This window comes from Glandiceps talaboti, chromosome 5 (genome assembly GCF_964340395.1).
Source record: "Glandiceps talaboti chromosome 5, keGlaTala1.1, whole genome shotgun sequence".
Lineage (NCBI taxonomy): Eukaryota > Metazoa > Hemichordata > Enteropneusta > Spengelidae > Glandiceps > Glandiceps talaboti.
Genome location: NC_135553.1, coordinates 3,691,363 through 3,714,251, shown reverse-complemented (window position 1 = coordinate 3,714,251; position 22,889 = coordinate 3,691,363). Strand labels below are relative to the sequence as shown.

At 34.6% G+C, this 22,889-nt stretch overlaps 3 protein-coding genes and 1 pseudogene across 4 annotated transcripts in view; all 4 read right to left on the bottom strand.

Annotated features, from left to right (window-relative positions):
* Positions 1–106: 106 nt before the first annotated feature.
* LOC144435607 (dual specificity protein phosphatase MPK-4-like) lies at positions 107–11,846 on the bottom strand. Its single transcript, XM_078124198.1, has 5 exons — positions 11,719–11,846; positions 10,937–11,189; positions 6,386–6,499; positions 5,125–5,240; positions 107–2,344 (listed from the first exon to the last, which is right to left on the bottom strand). The coding sequence occupies exons 2-5, from the start codon at positions 11,182–11,184 to the stop codon at positions 1,986–1,988; spliced, it is 837 nt and encodes a 278-aa protein (XP_077980324.1). The 5' UTR covers positions 11,185–11,189; positions 11,719–11,846; the 3' UTR covers positions 107–1,985.
* Positions 11,847–12,512: 666 nt separating this feature from the next.
* LOC144435942 (histone H4) lies at positions 12,513–12,824 on the bottom strand. The gene has a single exon (XM_078124583.1). The coding sequence runs from the start codon at positions 12,822–12,824 to the stop codon at positions 12,513–12,515; it is 312 nt and encodes a 103-aa protein (XP_077980709.1).
* A 2,894-nt stretch (positions 12,825–15,718) lies between these two features.
* Positions 15,719–16,087, bottom strand: LOC144435241 (histone H2B, gonadal pseudogene; annotated as a pseudogene).
* Positions 16,088–18,222: 2,135 nt separating this feature from the next.
* The window catches only part of LOC144434783 (uncharacterized), a 36,998-nt gene continuing 32,331 nt past the window's right edge, over positions 18,223–22,889 (bottom strand). For both annotated transcript variants that reach the window (XM_078123280.1, XM_078123281.1), the window contains exons 9-10: positions 22,427–22,504; positions 18,223–20,868 (exon numbers count right to left, since the gene is read on the bottom strand). In XM_078123280.1, coding sequence (XP_077979406.1) covers positions 20,656–20,868; positions 22,427–22,504 — 291 coding nt within the window. In that variant the 3' untranslated portion in view covers positions 18,223–20,655. The remainder of the gene's footprint in view (positions 20,869–22,426; positions 22,505–22,889) is intronic.

Below are 22,889 nucleotides of genomic sequence, written 5' to 3'. Positions count from 1 at the left end.
AAACGATTACCATTTAAAAAAATAAAGAGTCACTGAATAACGGGTGCAAACAGGGGTATTCTTTTATTCTATAAAAGTTCAGTCTTTGGTAGAGCATAGCTTACTAATACATTGATACAAATAAAAACATAGGTATCTGTGCTAATAACATCTATGATGAAAATTATAACGCCTAAAAAAATATATATATGTATGTATTTCATAAACTTATAAACAGAAAGACTAGCATGGGTTAAGATGGACGGACTAATTCTCTAGCTAAACTTACAATGTATTACTTATTTTGCTTTATGAAAGTACATTTCTATTACAATTTTTTTCCTCCAACAAATATTGGGACAGGGGTAACATTTAATTGGTTCAGATGAACAAAATTCATGCTTTTATTTCAGTGTAAGATAGAATTGTGGAAATAATATTTTAGAAATCTGGAGGAGAATTTAATGAAACGTAAAACAGAAAATAACCAAACTTTGAAAATAAGAAAACATTAATAAAATGTAAAATTACTTCAAAACAAGAACGCCTGTAATACTCTTTTGGTGCTTTCTTTCAAGTTGGACTTTAAGAAAATCACAAGTCAAAATTTACTGACACCAACTGTGTCGATTCCACTTGATCGTCACATCTGGTCTACAATTGGATGTCACAAATGGTGATCAAGCAGAAGTATGAAAAGTCAAATGGAAACATTGAGAATAATCAGAACACCGGATTTAGGGCATATGTCTGTGGGGGGCAAATGTTAGCAAGAGTTCTTGGACAACGATAATCTTTTTAATCCTAAAACTATACCCTATTGGGTAATCACAGGAATGGTTTCTGGCATCCAATGTATGACTTTTGTTGTTAACCCTTGCCAAAAAAAACAATGCACAATCAATGCTGAGGGAATTGTTTCAAGAGTTGTGAAGCTCCTTACTTCGATTATTTCCCATAATTCCTCACCAATTGTACAGCCTTTTCCTAAACCACATCTGTACTTTTTCATAACTGTATTTTTAGAGATGTCATGACATACTTTTCAGGGTCCCCTAAGAATAAAAAAAATACAGCGAAGATAATTGCGATCAGCCTCACTCTTGTTAATCTTTGAGAATGATAAGGCTGAAAAAATGACATTTAAGTTGAAATTCTACCATACTGTGCATCTGACAATGGCAATGACAAATGAAAACTGGATGGTCTCAACAAAACTCAACTTAAAGGGTTCCAAAGGTTCTGACTAGCTTTTAATATGCCATGTTAACAGGGCATCATTAGGTCAGTATGTGTATGTCACAATACATTCATGGAACACTCCCTTAGTAGGGTAGTGGAGAAGCATCCCGGAAACTCAAAACAACATCAAGTCCAGTTGGATAGATTATAATTACTACATCATTAACTTCATACCTAGATGATTGAGAACATTCATAGACATGGTGGTTGACGTGACATTACTCTAGTGAAATGCAAGATAAAGAGCATCCTCTAATGGCCAACTCATTTAGGTGAGCAAATCAAGTTTTGTTCATACATATAAACTTGAATCCCGTGTTGACACTCTTTACAGCAAAATAATGTGACTCATTATTGAGTTATGTAAATCATATTAAGGTTGCATCACCAGCATAGCATAGCAGGTATGGTTTACCTATAAACAGGGTAAGTATAATAGTACTGCAGTTCAAGTCCAGTTCAAGTAAGGATTCCATCACTTCTACATGTTATGTTTGGGTTTCTCATGGATATCTCATACTGTATATATGCTTGTCAATTTCAAAATGTCGTTATCAAAGGTTTACATGTTGACACTGTTTTGTGGGTGTATCATCTCAACACTTCAAAGTTTTCTAGTGGTGAAAAATTTCACGTACACAGCATTAAGACCAGATAGTGAGTAGTTGCAACGTTTATACTTTGGTTAAACTGGGTGGTGTCTATAGAGTAACAATCCATGCACTTCAGCTATGGCTAAATCATTCCATTTTTATCTCATCTGACTACCTTTTCCCCCACTGTCCCTCTATAAGAATCCATTCCTCTGTTCCTGTATTCAATTCCCTGTTTTCTCCGTCTTCCCACCGTAAGACTTTGCCACAACCATACGTAGATTTAGGACCATACTGTCGACTTGATGCCTTCTGGTATTCCACAGTTACAAATTTCCAAATGATTTTGCTATTCTGAGAGAATGCCAGTGTGATCTCCCAACATCCTGGCCCCCACTTGTTCTTCAACAGACGATGTTTCTTCCATCGTCCAATAAGACGATGATCGCCTGTCACAGCCATGGCTTCTTTGATTCCGTCAGTTGCGTGTATGTCGTAGTTCACTTTGAACGTTACATAGACCACTGGTTCTGTATGATAAGAAATATCCATCATAAATATTGTATTTCCTAATCTCCAAAACGCGGAAAAGTTTATTCAGGATTTTTTTCAAATTTATAAAAATTATCACCTTATCTCCATTTCTGTAAATCGATCATTAAAACTTTTAAATTGGAGTGGTTTTTTTCATTTCTAACTGACCCCTGCCACTCTCATATTTAAAACTTACAAAGTTGGGAATTATTTTCTTTTTCTAATCTAGATAACTTTTGTTCCCTGCCACCTTCATAATATTATATTTTTACATAGAATTTTTTTTTTCTTATTTCTCTCTTCTTAATATCTTTTGGGATGAGGTGTAACTTTGAAATTATTTTCATTTTTATATTTAATTTTTTATAATGGCAGTATGATAGAAGAGAAATCATGTTAATAAATGAATATTAATAAATGAATATAATATTGTTCCATTTCAAGTTGACAAAATGTCTTTCTCAGGATATTCACATTGAGTACAAAAATAAGGAGTGCTGATACCAATTATCAGCAAGAACACTCTGTCTAAAATAAACAAATGACTTGTATGTTGAAACAGTTCCCTATTAAAGAATGCATAATGGTTCTTAAACATTCCTATCAAATGATTCACAAGAAGTCGGTACTTGAGTCGGGTATAGAAATGTACAGACAGACAGACAGACAGACAGACAGACAGACAGACAGACAGACAGACAGACAGACAGACAGACAGACAGACAGACAGACAGACAGAAAGACAAACAGACAGACAGACAGACAGGCAGAAAGACAGACAGACAGACAGACAGACAGACAGACAGACAGACAGACATGCTGATTAAAGAGACACAGTCTCCAGTCACTTGTGAGCCAATTATAGTCAGTTCATGGATGTTCTCATGCAAAATAATAATTGCATAATTATCAACTAGTATTTCAGGACATTCATAAAATATCTACCCCTGTAATTACAATGGAAAGATATTCATTGCAGTTTACTAGAGACAATATTTTATCAATGTTGTAACATAGCTATTAAATTAGGGATGATTGCACAATACCACACAAGCTCAGTAAATGAACAAAGTTCATTAAGACCAAAAATCCCTTGTCCTCCCCCTAAATGAATGTTCACAAGTGAAAATTGTAATGGTCACTGTTACCATCAAACCACTAAAGATCGATACAATGTAAAGATGCAGTAAACACTTAAAATATTAATGGAAACCCAGCACTGTATATCACATTTAATAGCAGTAAATTTTAATAAACTTTAATATCAACTTCTCAATTGTACATACAGAACCTATTGTTGAAGGTGTGAAAGTATTTTAAATTTGTGTTGGTTAATAGAAGTGTGAAAATTAAGTTCAGCAATCACATTGATGTCAGACCCCCTCCCTCCCTATATGTTCATTTGTGTGACATCGTGTGATGTCCTTTACACAATCATTTTACTAGGACATCCATGACTTTTCCCCTACAAGAGCTGTGACAGAGTCCATCGATATTGCAACATAATACATGTATGTATTATTCTATTAATTGAACCCTATTTAAGTCAATGACATCATTTTTGGGTGTGCTCAGAAATAGTAGCCTAGCTAGGAATCTAAGAATATCAATTTCAATTTCCCAAGAGGGAAAGCACAGAAAACAATATGCTGAGATTTTAGGTTAAATATTCACTGACATTAATCATATGTATAAACATATAGTCAAATTCTGTGCCTATTTCAAAACAGAAATATAATACCACATGGGTTTTATGGAAGTATTTGTTTAGATGAAAAAAATGTTTTCTCAAGTTGGACCATGTATAGTAATATTAAATCTGGCAAATACTAATGGTATCATATAACTTTATTACGTGACTTTTATATTCCTCTTTCTTCTACATAGCACTATTTTAAGAAACAAATATTAGTGTAATGCTGCAATTCTTACTCAAGACATTTATTAACACTTGAGTGTTTCAAATAGCCTTATTAAAGCTGCACTAGCTGTAACAGTAATATTGGTTTTTGATCAGACAACCAACATTATATTCACAGGATAAAAATTACACATTGTCATTTTAAATTAAATTAACGGTCGATTTTATTGAAGCAGTACAGTAATAGGTGACTGCAGTGAGGTGCTGATTTTTGGGTGTGGACCCAAAACTCTGATTTGATTGATTGCACTATACTATGCAGGACAACCACACAAATACATTTACTCACAAGTAATTCAGTACTGTTCAGGATACATGTATAATGAGTAAGTCCCTTATTTTTAACAAAACAGTTTCTAAACATGTTCTAGTTGCAGCTAGTGTAGCTGTTAAGGAATTTGTTGATATCTGAAAGTGTTTTTTTGTCTCCAAAAATAAAATTTGAAATAAACTGATAGAAAGTCGAAACAAATGCAAATATTTCAGTATCCTAAGACACTTCTTTATTTAGAGGATACAGTTACTTTTTAATCTACCACTAGGATTCCAAGAAAAAGAAAAACTAGTCTTCACTCATAATTGTGTCACCAAATTTTTTTTGCATTTATATCAGATATGAATAGTGATTGATATGAAATGAATGTCCACTGAATTTCATCATTACTGGAATTACCTTTACCTCTGACCTTTATTGTGACTAATGACCTTAACTTCTGACCCGACCTAATTTGACCTCTAACCTGAAATGATTTTGTAATAAACTGCCCTTTACATATAATCTGATATGAATTGTAATTACGTGACTTATGTAACACTATGACCTCTGACCTCAAGTGACTCAGAAATGAAACTTACCTCTGACCTCTGACCTGAAGTCCAATTGATATTGTTTATAGAGTGGATTCTCAGGTTGAATTTGACCTCCCATGGCATCAAAAATCCTCAACTGATGCATAAATCCTTCATTGGGTCTGCAAAAGATAATAAGGAGTACTTTAGATAATGGTTCCTATGAAAGGACAGTTTGACAAATTGATAATTTTTGATTGGACATCACTCCTGATGACACCTTCATAATGTCTTTATCGCAGTAAAAATAATATTTTCATAACTGAGGACAATCCCCCCCTCTTTCTGTCACCAATCCTGTAGTATATGGAAGATCTCCTGCATATACAGAATACATGATATATATAGAGAGAGAGGTGCCATGCATCATGTAACTAAGTTATTGTGTGAAATCAATCACTTCCTCTCTAAGTGATTCCATACATGTTCCGATAATGCAGCAGACCAGCCTACTGAATTTAATATAAATATCAAACATTTAGCATTCCTCGTAGCTATGGCAAAAACTGTTGCAGAATATTAAACCTTAAAGTTCTTTATAAAATTTTGTTTGCATTGTGCTATCAATGGGAAATGTCACAGACTACCCTACAGCAGATATCTTGTATATTATGTAGTATTATCTCACAGCAAGGGTTAAATATTACAAGAATCTTAGAAATACACCAAGTTCTCTATACTCATATCAATATGCATTTTAATGTCAATGGGAAATGTCAGAGGTTGCCCCTACCAGCTTTGACCCATCATGCATCCAGTAGACATCTAGTAGTACTTCTCACAATAAGTCAGTCGAGGAGTGGAATATATGCCACAGCTGGCACAGGATGTCTTTGCAGATTGCTACTCTTATAATTAATGATGTGCTATATACTAGATGGGAAATATACAGAGGTTGTCCTGGTATGCTCTCTCCCACAAATGCACATACATTTTAGACTTAATACTGTGTCAGACATTTAGCTTATATTGGTTCCACTAAATTAACATACACACATGTAATAAATACATTTAGGAATAATTGATAAATATTGTTCTAGTTCATGATCACATTTTGGCCCTTCATTAGTTTGTACATGATACAGTACAAACCTTATGTTTGCTCTTACTGTTTGCACTTTGGCGATGGCATCATCCACAGTAATTCTGTCAGATAAAATTAAATATGCAAGAACCACTGACGCACTACGAGATGCACCAAACGCACTGCAAAGAGAAGAAGCAAATTTTTTGTGTAAAAGTTTTGTGTATTTTTTGCCTGGCATACCTGATCCAGGACCTCTTTTCCTTCACCTTTGACATAGCATCCTTCAGAGAGAGTTTTTCACTTTGCATTGTATAAGCAACAACCACCGAACCACTTCGTGATGCACCCATGGCACTGTGAAGGACAGATATGGGAAAAAGAAGGACGGAGGAGGAGAGTTTTGAAAAGAAGGATGCCAGAAAGGGGTACAAAAAACAAGAAAAAAAATAGAAAAATAGTTTAGAATATTATAAAATGAAAACCATTTTATCAGCGAAAAAGTCCCAATTTCATTTCACGGCCATATATATTAAAATATTGTGAATGCTTCGTGTCATAGACAGGGTCTTGTTTTAGGAAATCTTCACTGAAGTTGCAGGGTAGTGAAAACAACCACAAAATGCTGAAATAAAATGCTGAGATCAAAATAATCTCCAAGACTTTATACATACATGAATTAACATTTGCAAACATAATTTGCAGGGCTCATATTTCAACTATTGATCTGTCATTGCAACTAAAGAGATATCAGTGGAAAAGAATACAGAAAGTCATTGAAGAGTTTCCTTTTCTGAACACCTTTGCTCTAGAAATTAACACTTTTATCATATAAAGGCAATCATTTACTGTTTCATATTTTAGGATATATACTATGTCCAACTTTAATATGCTTGCAACTACATAATAATTCATGGCTTTGAGATTAGCCATCATAGCCATTTCCAAAATTACATTAACAATAACATTTGGGTGTTGTTGATGTTGTTGTTGTTGTTGTTGTTGTTGTTGTTTTTGTTTTTGTTTTTTGGGTTGTTTTTTTAACTGTACATCAATGTACAACAAAACTGAAATGTACAGCAAAATACAATTTTCTTCACTTCTACATTGCATATTTTTATGGTCCACAGATATGTTTTGCAGACATTGGTCATTGGCCCCTTGAGGGGACACTTCAATTGTAAGAATTGATGGTCTACAAAACCAGATTTCCACTGTGTAATCTGGAATCACACTCACACTCCCGTAAAATCCTGGAATTTCTAACCCCTACTTGAAAGCTTGGAAAACTTTAAGTAAAGTCTTAGAACTCCTTCAAAACTGAAATTCATGAAATAATCATGAACCATCAATTTCAAAATATTGAAAATTCACATATTGTCAATGTCAATGCATTTCCATCACTACAAGCTAAATCTAATCTACCAGTAGTTTCTGGATTGTTATACAATACTGTGGGGAAGTGACATAAGTTAGCCATGAAAGCTCTTTTGGCCTGGACTGTTTACATGTATACATCAATTTATCAACCAGTATATTCTTGTACTGTTGCTGTTATTGCTGAGGTCTCTGCTACATTCAAAATGGCTGTCTATGTCTTCTTAATCAAATCAAATTAAACCCAAAGTAAAAGAACTACCTATTTAGATTAAATAAAAATATTATCATGTCAGTATTATATATATTTTTTTCATGGCAGTGTGAAAGCTGAAACTTGCCTATGCACTGATCCACTATTATATTAGTGACTCTATTCACAAGTTTATAAGCACACAGTATTTCATAAAACAGATAATAATCCAATTGTCTTGATATTGTGGTTGTTTATTTAAATTATTTCAAGGTTTTACAGTTTATAATTTGATAGCCAAGTGCAATAGTTGAACATATTATACTCCTGTTATAAAACAGCTAGCAAACTATTCCATTGTTTGAAATGAGTATAACACAATTTAAATTTAAAGACTTTTATAACAATCCAATGAATAGTTAGTGTAGGAAAAATCAAAATCAAGAAAAATAATTCATTTAAAATCTGTTCACTTTTTGAAACCAGATTGCTACCCCCTTTTGTATATTAAACCTCCACATGTGTATATCAGTTATATCCCCTACATGGCAACAGATACAGTTAAATTCCATACTACTCCAAAGTGGCCAACAGTGTATTCCATTATTACTGTCTTTACAAATCCTGACATGAAGAAACTGCATTCCTGACTATTTTAATCAACTTTTTCACGAGAGCTGCTTCAAAAGATTTATATTTAGCAGCAAGCAATCCGTTACTTGAGTAAATCCAACCCTGATAGGAATGCGGCTATCTATAACATGGAATTCTGGAATGTGTCCCTTGAATGGAAATGAATCCATATACTACCATGTATTCCCGGCCACTGACACCAGGGTGAATTATCGGTCATTGTCTGATCACCAGACTGTGGTTTGTCAAAAATAGCAAAGACAGAGCTAACTCTCGTAAGCCTAGACACTAAATTGCATGTGACCAATTTGATTTCTATACCTTGAACCAACAGTTGATATTTGCAATGATCATGCAAGACTGAGTTGTTCCCATGGGTTTGGTATGTGATGTATTGTAACAGTAATGGAAAATTTCAAGTTCAATTCTACGAACATTATGTATCCACTGAGAATTACAAACTTTACAGTACACACTTTAATACATCTACGCAATGTCAGTCAAAGATTTACTTATGAACTATTATATGCAGAAATTTTCTATTTCATACAACAGCTAGGGCAGTGTTCAAGAAATATTTATTTACCAACTTTGAAATGCACAGACTTTGTCAACTTTTCATTTCATACTATTTTAGGCAATATTTCTAAATACTTTACTTTAAAGTAGCAGAAACTGAGTTTATAAGCTTTTTACGCGAGTAAAAATTACTAAATAAAACCACATTCCAGCATATTGTTAATGTCGAGTCATGTCTTCTTTGACATTGCAATTGTCTTTTGGCATTGTTAGAACAGTTGATTGCATAGTAGGGATTTTCATGAACATTTTGTGATATGTATGATAATTAAGTCATCGGATCATTTATCAGTTAGTTATATCTTTAATACCAGGTTTGAGTTCAGTCAATTGCATGTGTGTTTTAGTAAGTAGAATACTGCAAGAACCTTTTAAATATGCAGCAAAAACTGTGCCCAAATACACTTATGCCCCTTTATGAAATAAGCATACAGATACATTGTAATCTTTCAATGTTATAGGCAAGATTTCTCAACGTTTATTTTTACAAAGACACTAACTGTAATAAAATAAAAATGCATACAATAGATCAGAAGATTTACTCCCAAGCACCCTGCACCCCCCCCCCCCCCCCCACACACACACACATAATATGAAGGTATCCATGCAGTCCTACTCCTACCCCAAATACATAGTCTAGTTCCTATACAGTGATACCTTCACTCACACCACAGCCTGGTCATCCAGACTACCAAATACAATAACACAAATGATAAACACATTGACTTGTACAAATTAGAACCACCTTATTTGTTGTCAAAACACTACTTAGTGAATATTTCAAGATATACAACAGAGTACCAACTATAGCCAATAATCCATGAAGAGACTACTACCATAAATGCATATATTTCAAAATAACTGAAAACAGATACCCATTCCTTGATGCACATGCTTGACTGATTCATCTATATCAATTCCTTATTAAAATACTGGTGTTCGGGAATGTACCATTCAAAAGTAATAATAATGAAATTTAAAAATTGTACTCTCAAATAATTATTTCCTTCAAATCACATACACTAAGTTCATCTGCATGGATGAGATGAGATGATTAGCATGGATTTCATTAGTCCTGTTCTGCAAAGTTGCAAGGGCTTATGGGAAAGTCAGAAAAAATGTTATTTTCATCAAAATTTATCTTACAATATTCAGCTGTTGATACTTGGTTACTAGTACATGTACCGGTAGTAGTAACTCAGCTATGTATAAAATCCACAAAAGGAACGAAAATATTTCAACTTATTTGAAAATTTGACATTGAGGTCACTATGCAATTAAAGTGAATGAAACCAACAGGGGGTGACAAATTTATCTTATATCACATGACCTTGTCTGTTACTGGATCCTCTACTTGTCAAATTCCATCCTACAAGGGCATTCATTGATGTCAGATACAAGACCTAGTTCTAGCACATCATACCAACTACTTTCCATTTTAAGGAATTTCCTCTCCTTGATTTCATTTCAGATATTACTTGCATTACTCTTGAACTGTTGCGGATAGCTTTATTTACATTTTAAATTTCAAATACAAGTGACATTCTATTTTCGTCATAAAATTCATACTTTTTTTAAATATAATTTTAATTCACAAAGATATTTACCAACAAATTTAAATGTGTGTATCTAAACACAAGTACTTCAATTAATGGTAGTTACTAGTTATACAACTGCTGACATCAGAACAACATTGACAAATGGAACATGTTACAAAGAGGGAAAGTAAACAACTGAATTGGATTAATAACATTTGGCTCAGCATGTTGGAAGTAGAGACTTGTGTTACATTTCTTCATTTGATATGAAGTTTTATGGCCACTTTACATAAAAGTTCACATTCACAGACAAATTTCTAGTTCTCGTTGTTTACTGTCTGTTTGTAACTGGTTCCATTTGTCCATGGTCTGATGTCGGCAGTTGTAGTAATTTTGAAACCTCTGTTGTGCAAGTTTGCCCATGTTGATATCTTTCTTGCAACATTGTTGCCTCAAGTTAGAAGTTATACCTACCAGTGAACAAGAACAGCTCCTTTTTCCATTGCTTCCTTAATGAATTCAATACAAGCAGGAAATTTATTCAATATGTCATATTCTTCTTCATCCATGAGATGAATGTATTTGTGAACAAATTCAGAGGACACTTCAGGTTTGATTAATTCAATGGATAGTACATGGGTAATTCCGGCATTGCGAAGTGCTTCGCTGTTCCTGGCATCGGCACTACCACCAATGTAAAGACCATCACGGATGCAATCCATTTTGTCTGGAAATAATCACGTGTGAAGATATATACTTGTAAATGTTAGCCTACATTCTGAGGAATGTCACTACTACAGGGTCATCACGGAGTCATCACCCATTATGGTCTTGTGGTGACCTTTTTAATAGCATGTCACATTCATTTATGATTTAACTGATTATGGGACACCATGCATCTAGACAACTCAAACAATAAAGGCCCAGTTCGGAATAGGGTTAAACTTGTAGTTGTCAAGATCATTGTCTGGCACACCTATACCTATTACATGAACACATCATCACTTTCACTGACATTGAGGGAAAAGGCAAGGCATTTTCAAACTATATTTAATTTGACATTCTTCAAACTTCAATTGCTCCCAAAATTAAAAGCACACATTTTTATCATGAAACAAAGACCCACACAACGCTGGCTGGAGTAAACTCAGTTGTTTGAGTACTGATGTTTTCTCATAAGATACCTTTCAAATTTATAATATTATATGGCACTATGCATTATCAAAAATACATATATCTTAACAATGTATAAATACCTGACTTGCACAAGTTGTACTGTTAATGTCAATAAATCCTGCACGACTCTTGAAATCAAATGATGTTCCTAGATTTCAAACTCTACTGGTCGCCTTTCAGACATAGTGTAGTCAGACCGACAGCAACCCCACCAACTGATATGAACTTTCGTGATCACATATAACTTTATACGTCATAGCTCCGCCCTCATACGTATGTAATATTGACAGGTTGGGCGCGGGAGCATACAACCCAACTAAATTTATTCTTCCATTCTGTGTTTGTAATAGTATATTTAATGTCATCTTACAAATGTAAATGTAAAATCATTTGTTGTGCTTTCTTGAGTGTTGTGTACACCATCATTTAACTTGCATTATGTGCGAAGAGAACGGATACAAGCTTAAATGCTGTCTAGAGTTCCCAGAAAAGGAAAGTGTACGTACGGTACACTGTCGACTGTACCCGTCCCATATTCTAGAAGGCTAAGAAGCTAGTGTTTGTGAACCTGAAGATAATTACAAAAGTTATGTAATTCAAAACCCAATGGATTTGTCTGTTGACTGTGTATACCACAAGACAAGACAAGACTCATTGAAGCAGATTTGTCAAAATTACCTTCTCTGCAATGACTTGTTTTGTATAACAAAAGGTCAAAGACAATCCTCAGCTATGAGACACACACACACAACCAGACAAGAAAATAACAACACAACACAACACAAAGTTACTAAAAACAGCAGTTTAGGTAGTTCTCTTTTTGGAGGATGTGGTGGCCCTGAAAAGGGCCGTTTGTTTTAGATTTGTTGGCAATCTAACCACCAAAGCCGTACAGAGTACGTCCTTGGCGTTTCAGAGCATAGACAACATCCATGGCGGTGACTGTCTTTCTCTTGGCGTGCTCGGTGTAGGTGACGGCATCACGGATGACATTCTCCAAGAACACCTTTAGTACACCACGAGTTTCTTCATAGATGAGACCAGAGATACGCTTGACACCACCACGACGGGCCAAACGACGGATGGCGGGTTTGGTAATACCCTGGATGTTGTCACGAAGCACTTTTCGGTGACGTTTTGCGCCTCCTTTACCAAGTCCTTTACCACCTTTGCCACGTCCAGACATGCTTTGTTCTTCTAGTGATCCCAAGTTGAGACAAGAATAATGAGACTCAATGTATAAATACTTATTTATACCCGTTTGGCGGACGCAATAGGAAAAGTGTCTAGCAATAAAATTTGCATATTTATTGTGATTGGTCCAAATGGGTAAAAGGCTATATTTTGATTGGTACGTTTTGTTTCCCAATCAGCGACGAGTTTTCATATCAAAGTTAATTTGCATTCTGCTATGATCCGTGTCTCAGCTTCAGCTCAGTCAACTTTCACCCTTCTGCTACGAGTTATCTCTTGAAATATACACTCTGCCCCACAAACAGGCTATTTCACAGTATAATGCGAAAGGAAATAAATAAATATTGCCATAGGAAAATTACACTTCTCTTGATTTATTCTCATAGAGCTGCATTCAATGTGTTTATACACTTGGTGTGTAGTCATACGTCCTCTCCAGACGGAGTATGGGGAGGCTAGTTCCTGACCACAGGCACTTGTTTCCCCGAGCTATGTATGAAGTTTTGATCAGAAGACAATCAAATGTCAACAATACCGATAATATTGACGTGACGTGTAAAAATTAAAATAAAGCTTGTTTCTGTGATTATTATCGACATTTTATTGTATTCTGATAGAAACATTCTGATACACATCTCGGGAAACAGGTGTCTGTGGTATTGGAGTAAGCATATGATATATTTGTGAACTAAATACATACATGGAGTGATCATATTCTGAAACGTGTACTTGATGTAAATAATGATAAATTCACCTTGGGCAAATTTTGTTCATCAAAATATATAGTCACAAGTAAAGTGTTCAAACCATTTGGAGTTTTAAAAATTCTAAGTTAATAAAACAAGAAAAATAAGGCAGAAATTGTCAAAGGGATGTTTGATTGCTTGGAGAATCAATTTATTCACAAGGAAAGATGGAAGTTAGACCAAGTGATTATAATCTGGGTATAGAATTAGGAGAAAAATTAAACAAAGATTACCTTTGAATGAAAGATTTTGTCACAGATGCAATAATAATGATGAAATAGATGATAAGTTTCACTGGTTATTTTCATGTAAGGTGCACAGACCTGAAAATTATATTGTTCTAGTGAGTGTTATAATTTAAAATACTAATTGAAAGAATGTAATGAGAAAGATCAGCTGTTCACAAAAAATAACATTTTTGATTTTGACCAAATACACCCAATCATTTCTGTTTGAACTACACAAAATCCCAAAGAAATCTTTTTTCGTACTAATAAATTGTCCAGTTAAAGCACACTATTATGTACCAAGTACCAAAGCAATGTGCCCGACAGCTGCTTTAATACATACACACATTTATGTAACAGATACAATCCGACCAATATGCGTCGAGCGGTAGCGAGGCGCATATTGGCCGGATTGTATCTGTTTTGTACACCGGCTAATTTCCTTTGTTGTGTATTGAGTTCGAATTCCAATATACTCCGGAGATAACTCATACACTGCTATCATACCACCGCAGCAACAATAATAATAATAACAGTGTCTGCGCCATCGTGCATGTCTGCATATCTTCCGGGCTATTTATACACTCTAGCTAATACACATACACCCCCTAACAAAATTAGACACTCACTTCACACTACAGGTTCTCAAATATAGTGTCTGCTGTACTGTGCATTTTCTCAGAGGATATTTTTACATTGGAGTTAGAAGACATACATCAATGAAGTTGGATACTCTCTGTACTCTCCATGTTCTTAAATGTAAACTGAGCGAAACGTCGCTTTCGACAAGACATGCTTAGCTACTGAAAGGTTCACACGTACACACACTAACCAAGCTATTGACGTTTATTTGGTTGGGCTTTCGCCATCATCAATCATTCATTTTGACAGCTCTTTCTGGTTGATAACAAACTCGATACTTCGATACAAACATCTTCCTGTTGGAGTCAATGTCTGTCTAATATACTCCGGATGTTGACTTTTCATTACCATGTCTGTCTAATATACTCCGGGTATGGACTTTTCATTACCCGGATGGTATTTCTCATATTCTCAGCTCCCTGGATTTTGAAGCGGGAAGTTTGCGGACACCTGATTGGCTGATCGCCCGATTAATCACTGTCGCTTGACAAGTAACGCCCACGCCGGTGTACAAACATGTATTACACACATACATATCATGACCATGACCTTATTTTGAATGGGGTTATCATATACCGTATGGAGGCAAGAAGGACCCTCAATGCATATGCCTTTGCAATGAATAATGGTTATAACTTCACATTGCAAAGAAACTTCCAGCTAGCAAAAATTTTAGGCCAACTTTAAGGAGAGCATGCAGAGTATATTCATTTTTATTAATACTCTATAACTGATAGAGTAGTCCTACTGGACTGGCAAGTTATCCATCCCGTTAAATAGTGACACAGGTGGTTGGTGACACAATGACTTGATGTCTCCAATCCCACACCTTATACAAGTTATAACTCAACTGTTTTTCAAATGTAGTACATATAATATACTAGGTATCAGCATTCTAATATATCAAAACCGGATTAATGTTTCTGGTTATGAAAATTAAGATTGGATAAATGAATCATTCAGTGTTTGTGAAGCAATTTATGTACTGTATTGTTACGTAGGAGAGACAAACTGCGCCCCACGTTCTTATCGATATCGCCACCATGGCTTCAGAATACACGTTTAAATGGCCTCTGAAAATTAATATCATCGCGTAAAAAAGAAAACACAGTAAACCATGAAAAAACTTTTGTTTGCACTATACAAGTGACTATACTATAGTATAAATGTGTTTGTGTGTGCTGGTTCGGTTTCGGTAGTTCTCTTTTTGGAGGATGTGTTGGCCCTGAAAAGGACCGTTGGGCTAGTGTACTTTCAGAAAAGCACGACATTCACTTGGAACTGGTGTACTTGGTTACGGCTTTGGTACCTTCGCTCACGGCATGCTTAGCAAGCTCACCGGGCAGCAACAGACGTACTGCAGTCTGGATTTCTCTACTGGTGATGGTTGACCTCTTGTTGTAGTGGGCCAGGCGAGAGGCTTCGGCGGCGATACGCTCGAAGATATCGTTGACGAAGCTGTTCATGATAGACATGGCCTTGGAGGAGATACCAGTGTCTGGGTGAACCTGCTTCATGACTTTGTAGATGTAGATACCATAGCTTTCCTTCCTACGTCTCCTTCTCTTCTTGTCACCAGTGCGTGCAGCTTTGGATTTGCCAGCTTTTTTGGCAGCTTTTCCACTTCCTTTAGGAGGCATGTTTCTTCAAACAGTGTAACGTTCACAATGTACAAGGTATTAGCAATGGAAATTGTAACTGCGCAACGAAGGGACGCCTCTATATATACTGTGAAGTATGCTAATGAGGGATCCTGACGGCAACGCATTGAACACGAACGTACAAGCAGACATTTTATTTACATATATGCAAAATAGTTTTCAAGGTTATATGCAAATAAATTTCAATGACGTAGCTCTGATCGGATTTAACGATAAACATCATTCATTGCAACATGTAATCTCGTCGCGTGCGCGCAAGTATAGCCACTCGAATCGATTTGTATGATTTTTTTGAAAAAATGTATGGAAAAAAATCATACAAATTGCAAGGGTACCGGTATGAGGCAACAATTCGTATATCATTAGTGCAATAGTGGAATAAAAAGTTAAAAGACAACATGGAGACAATACAACAAGTAATTCCTAAAATGATAATACATGATAATTATCTGTAGAATGGCCAGGTACCGAGGAGACTTCTATTATCATGGCTTCTATTCGTGTACTTGTTTTGTGGAGTCTGTCATATTATTAACTTATTCTGCAATTATGTAAAATATTTTCAGTACTTTTTTTAAAGACCAGACCATGATGCCAGGTTTTTTTTTTTCACGTTGTATTTCGGGCTTTATACAATTATCCAGAATCCTGTATATGTGAAAGCATATAAAAAGCTAATATTGTAAAAAATAAATAAACTCTGGACAAATCCAATAATTACAACAACACAATGCATTTTTATAGCATTCTGCTTCTCCTGCTTGATACTTTGTGGTTTAAACGCACAGGTCAGTGAGTGTAGGGGTGATGTCAGGTCAGATAGTGAGGTCTCTGGACAAATCCAATAACTACAACTTGACACAGGTGCATTTTAGTAATTTTTTATTCCATATCCACAATAGCTTACTTTTGGCATTAAGTACATGATGCTACAATATACACTGGTACAACAGACAACAATCTTGGTGAACACTAACTAGATCCTAACTAAATTTATTTTCTAGCTAAGTCTATAGTGTCAGCTGAGAGCATGACCAGTTTTACAAGATTCACTCCATAAAAGTAAATCAGTGGTGTTCTTCATAACATGATTACCAACAACTTCCTAAAATGACACCATCTCCGCCAACTGTCAATCACCAAATGTTTGACACTATATTATATTTACCACATTTTAGAGTCTATTTTGGACATAGTCTATCAGAATTTTCCCATTCGTTCAGAATAGCTTCAGGCTATCTTTTTTTAACTTACAGAAGAAAGTTGGTAAATAAATAACTTTTTGTGAAAAACTATTTTGAACATCAGTTTCTAGAGGGCAAGTGTGAAAAATAACATTAACAACACTAATGAGAGAAAAACAATTATTTTATTTTGGCTTCTATTAGTCATCTACATAATCTTGAGATTCTGTTTTGTTAAGTTTACAAATGCTCCCAAAACATTCACAAATCTACAGAGAACTGTTGTGGTCATGCATTGAGAATAGAAATCACCTTACCCTATGAGAATATTTTTACTATTTTCATCTTTCAACTCGGCACAAAAACTTCATTCTCGCAAACCAGAGCTATAATTTTGAAGAAATAATAGTAGGGACCAGTAGGGACCGACTCTTTAAGAATGGTACCGTAAAACGGTCGTGGTTTGCGACGATGAAAAACTTGACTACAGACTGTAAATTTTATAACACCTAAATGTCAAAAATGGCATCAACCTAAATCTACTCTCTTGAATGAAATTCTACATTTAAACTGAATACTGCAAAATGTAAAATAAATGTATAAACTCACAGCACCAACTGATTTATATGATATACACAAACATGTAACAAATGATGACATACAAAATCTTTTTATGATATTGCACCTAGCAGCAACTTATGCAGTTGACAGAAATATTACTGAGGTAAAAACTAGCCGACAACCTGGTATTCAACTATTTGGAACATTCACTTTGTACTTTGCGGGATTGATTTATCCATCAGTGACAAAAAGGAATAGAACATGTAACTATATAGTTTACAACTTTGATTATGAGGGGTCAGAATATCTAATAAAATGAACAGTTTTTCCACTATTTTATGCATAATTCTATTCAAATGGCAAGGAAACTTTAGTATTAGCTTATTTATTCAACAAAAAACATTGAGCCTATACGATTGATATAGGAAACGATATCTTCAAAAAATAAAACTTAACTTTAATAAAATTCTATGTATGGATAATACCAACTCTGAGTCAATTATACCATAGCAAAATTGACAATAGCTGGCTGGCTATGTAGCTTTTAATTTCCATATTCCTTGTACAGTTCACCAATCCCAGCTTGAATCAAACTTAGCAATAAACAGCTGGCCAGGTAGGAATAGACAACTATAAAATTCATATTTCCATGTTTGTTTCATCACAGTCCCTAGGGAGTTCTGCCTTACCTTGACTCATTACCAGCTGCTAATAGGTAACTGTATTACTTTTTAAAAATGTGGATCAGTATGAAATGTATGATTTTTACAGAGACTTTGTCAAAATCACCAATCTGTTGGTTCCTGGCAGTCAACATAGCTTTCAACAGGTGTGGAAACTATGTATACAAAGAACTATTCAGAGTCATAAGTTTGAAATTTGAAATTGTGTAACACAAACATATACAAATCAAATCACAAGAAAATTAGAAATCCAAATAAAGTCACTATATTATTTGCAAGAAATATACATATAACCATAGAAACAAATCATTATATAATTCAAGAACCAATATATATACACAAAGATACTTTAGGTAGATATAATCATATCGGCAAAATATTGTAATGTGAAGTAATGTGAACACAGCATTTTATAGGATATGTCATTCATAAAATATTTGTTGAGCAGCTCAAGAGGGCACCATCTACACTTAGTAATCTATGATAAATCTTTCAAATCTGTCTATTTCTGCAGTTCACATTTCAGCCATAACAACCAAGGATAACACAGTCAAAATGCAAGAGGATTGGTAGAATAAAGTATTTGCTGTCCATTCCTTTACCAACATTGAAATATTTCTAATAATTATGTATGGTAAATACATGTATACATATAAACTCTATATTATTGTTAACAGTATGACAGATTTTGAACACATTCAAGTTTCAACTGACCATTGGGCTAAAGTTACAAAAACAAAAGAACTACACAATGCAGCTAAAGAGGGCGCAGTTCAAAACTGAAATCCATGTTTATATATATGCACTGCTTTGTTTTACAATAATCTGAATGTCATGATGCAAAGCACAAAGTGGGAAAAAATTTCACATCGCTCAAATCTTATTTCCTTGTACATATATTGCTGTACTCTAGTGTAAATTCTAGCATGTAGCTACCCTCTACTAAATATACAATCTTTCTTCAGAAATCTATCTACAGGTTGTCGATCAATTTCACCCCTACTCCTTGAGTGTATGGAACAATCCAACATACTTTATTATTCCTGGACTAATCCACATCAACAGGAACAAGGGGTGGAAATGATAAAATATTTTAAAACCATTTTTTATTTTATTACTATATTTCACAATATATAAATTTGTATTTCATTATGCTATACTTTGAATGCTTACATGCATTGGCAGACTCAGGATGAGATATTACCTTTTATGACAGAAATTACATAAATATACAGTGCAGAGGCCAATGTTAATGTCAAATATTTTTGCGATAATGAGCAACATATTTGGACATAGTTATTTGCTGGTCGAAATATTCAGATAAAGAAACTGATTGCTCTGAGTCTATCTGGAAATAACGATCTCCAATCCAGAACAAGGAAACCATATTTACTATTTTATCACATAGAGGAGTTTATTTACATGTCTAGTATTTTTTAAAGGTGTGATAGGTAAGGTCAAATCTAAATGCCTTCCCAAAATATTTTACAGGCCTATCAAAATTATGGTACAGGGTATGGAAATCCATGCAGGTTTTACCCTATGTTACTGCTTTACCCAAACCTTTACAGCAAAAAAACCCCACAGTTCTCAATATTGTCTACAGCAAGAACCACCATTCGCACATAATACAGTTGTATGTGGTATAGTGGCAATGTGTTGTTTATCTGCAGGGCACTAGCAAGAGGTTTATTTCGTAAGTTAGCATTGCAGACTTACAGATCTCGGACTCTTGTAATCACTAACACAATGATATCAGGTAGGAAGCTCATATATAAAACTCACAATTTGAAACTGAAAATATGAAAATTGTCAAAAACAAAAGTTCACCAAGTCTGTACGTTGGGGGGGGGGGGGAGGGGGGTTTGCCTGATGCAGTGCGCATACACACTATAAAGTTGCTGTTTTTTTTATGGACATGCATTCTTACATGCTGTGTACAGGTTGGAGGCTATATACAGAGAATATTTCAAGCAAAGTGGTGTTATGTAATTTCAATCTCAACTCTATGCTGTCAAATCTGTCTTCTATGTAAAATTTCACAACTACAACATACAGTTTCAATTTTTAAATTCATGATTCTCCCCTTCTTTCCCTCCCTCTTTTTTCTTGTAAATGTTTAAGGTGAGATCTTGATTGGCTGCAGTTTCTCTTTCAAGTTTTCATCACTGTAACTATGGCGACATTTAAAGCCTTCATCATGGTCACCAATACAAAATATTTCTGGAGTGTGTCCACTGTCCCACATGCCTGGGTCACACATTTCACAAAGGCCATCTAGTGTGCAGGGAATTCTGGGTAATATGCGGAATAGATGAAGCAGACCTCTGGCCTGTAAAGCAAAAAGCACAGAAAAATGTGTTAGTGTTTCACAAAAAATAATATTAAAGAAATAACCAATGTAAATCCGATACAAAGAAAGGTTGAATGTATGAATTTCATCAAATTATTTGTTTACAGATTACATCATATTTCATTTCTCAGGAAAATATTAATATATATAAGATACTTCTTTTATCAAATATGTAATATTCCAGTTACTAGTATAATTAATTGTACAGTTTTCGACCTCCAGAGAGTTTGACGTTTGATAAAAAATAAGGGCTGGAAACATTTACAAATATAACTATCTTAATTAAAATTATCCTTTCCTAGTACTTTAGGACATTTTAGGATTCTCATGCAGTCAATTTGTATAAATTCTGTTTTAATTTTGTTTTTGATGGTAACATTGTTAGTAACTTGATCACTTAGTTATTTTAAACTCATTTAATTGGTTGTTACTCCTACTAACTGACCTTCTTAACAAAAGTACCCTTCACTCTCCACATACTTAAAAGTGTGTACACGGACAATCTTTCAGTATAAATAGATAGTTACATTGTGAGAAATGATTTTCAAAATGTGATAAATCAAACACTAGTAGACAAAAGACTGCAACAGAATCTCATGATATTAAATTTTAAACCATCTTCTGTACATTACATACTAATGGAAAGTACAATATGTCTTACCTTCCTAAGAACTAAATCTCCACTCATATGCTTGGCTAAACTACTGAAATGTAACAACAACTTACCTTCCTAAGAACTAAATCTCCACTCATATGCATGGCTAAACTACTGAAATGTAACAACATCTTACCTTCCTAAGAACTAAATCTCCACTCATATGCATGGCTAAACTACTGAAATGTAACAACATCCATACCTTCCTAAGAACTAAATCTCCACTCATATGCATGGCTAAACTACTGAAATGTAACAACATCCATACCTTCCTAAGAACTAAATCTCCACTCATATGCATGGCTAAACTAGTGAAATGTAACAACATCTTACCTTCCTAAGAACTAAATCTCCACTCATATGCATGGCTAAACTACTGAAATGTAACAACATCTTACCTTCCTAAGAACTAAATCTCCACTCATATGCATGGCTAAACTACTGAAATGTAACAACATTACGTACTAATCAAAAGTACAATATGTCTTACCTTCCTAAGAACTAGATCTCCACTCATATGCATGGCTAAACTACTGAAATGTAACAACATCCATACCTTCCTAAGAACTAGATCTCCACTCATATGCATGGCTAAACTACTGAAATGTAACAACAACTTACCTTCCTTAGAACTAAATCTCCACTCATATGCATGGCTAAACTACTGAAATGTAACAACAACTTACCTTCCTTAGAACTAAATCTCCACTCATATGCATGGCTAAACTACTGAAATGTAACAACAACTTACCTTCCTAAGAACTAAATCTCCACTCATATGCATGGATAAACTACTGAAATGTAACAACATCCATACCTTCCTAAGAACTAGATCTCCACTCATATGCATGGCTAAACTACTGAAATGTAACAACAACTTACCTTCCTAAGAACTAGATCTCCACTCATATGCATGGCTAAACTACTGAAATGTAACAACATCTCATCTGAAGGCAGTTTCTGAAAATGCAAAAATGTATTTAATGTTAATAATTCCTACAAACTTGAAAGCTGACATTACTTTAGACAAACCATGAGAATGATATATATTCATATAAAGACATATTCACTGGGAGAGAATCTGGTGTTCAGGAAACCCATAACAATATATCCCTCAATCTAGCTAATGTTGAATTTCATCAGGTAAATAAATGGTGTGATGCTAACCGACTGACTATGAATGTAAATAAAACAGAACACATGGTAATTAGAAGTAAACAAAACAGTAAAGAAGTAATTGGGTCTATAACTCTTAATGACAGGGTGGTTAGAGAAGCTAACAGCACATCGTTCATTGGGATTCACCTAGACAGTAATTTAACTTGGAAAACTCACATTGTAGACG

Bases quoted from the DNA above. Each gene is read 5' to 3' on its own strand.
- LOC144435607 (XM_078124198.1), bottom strand. From the start codon at position 11,184: ATGGATTGCATCCGTGATGGTCTTTACATTGGTGGTAGTGCCGATGCC. The intron at 6,500-10,936 runs GTAGGTATAACT...TGTCCTTCACAG, and splicing joins GGAGCTGTTCTTGTTCACTG to TGCCATGGGTGCATCACGAA. The intron at 2,345-5,124 runs GTAAGTTTCATT...CTTATCATACAG, and splicing joins CTTCAGGTCAGAGGTCAGAG to AACCAGTGGTCTATGTAACG.
- LOC144435942 (XM_078124583.1), bottom strand. From the start codon at position 12,824: ATGTCTGGACGTGGCAAAGGTGGTAAAGGACTTGGTAAAGGAGGCGCA.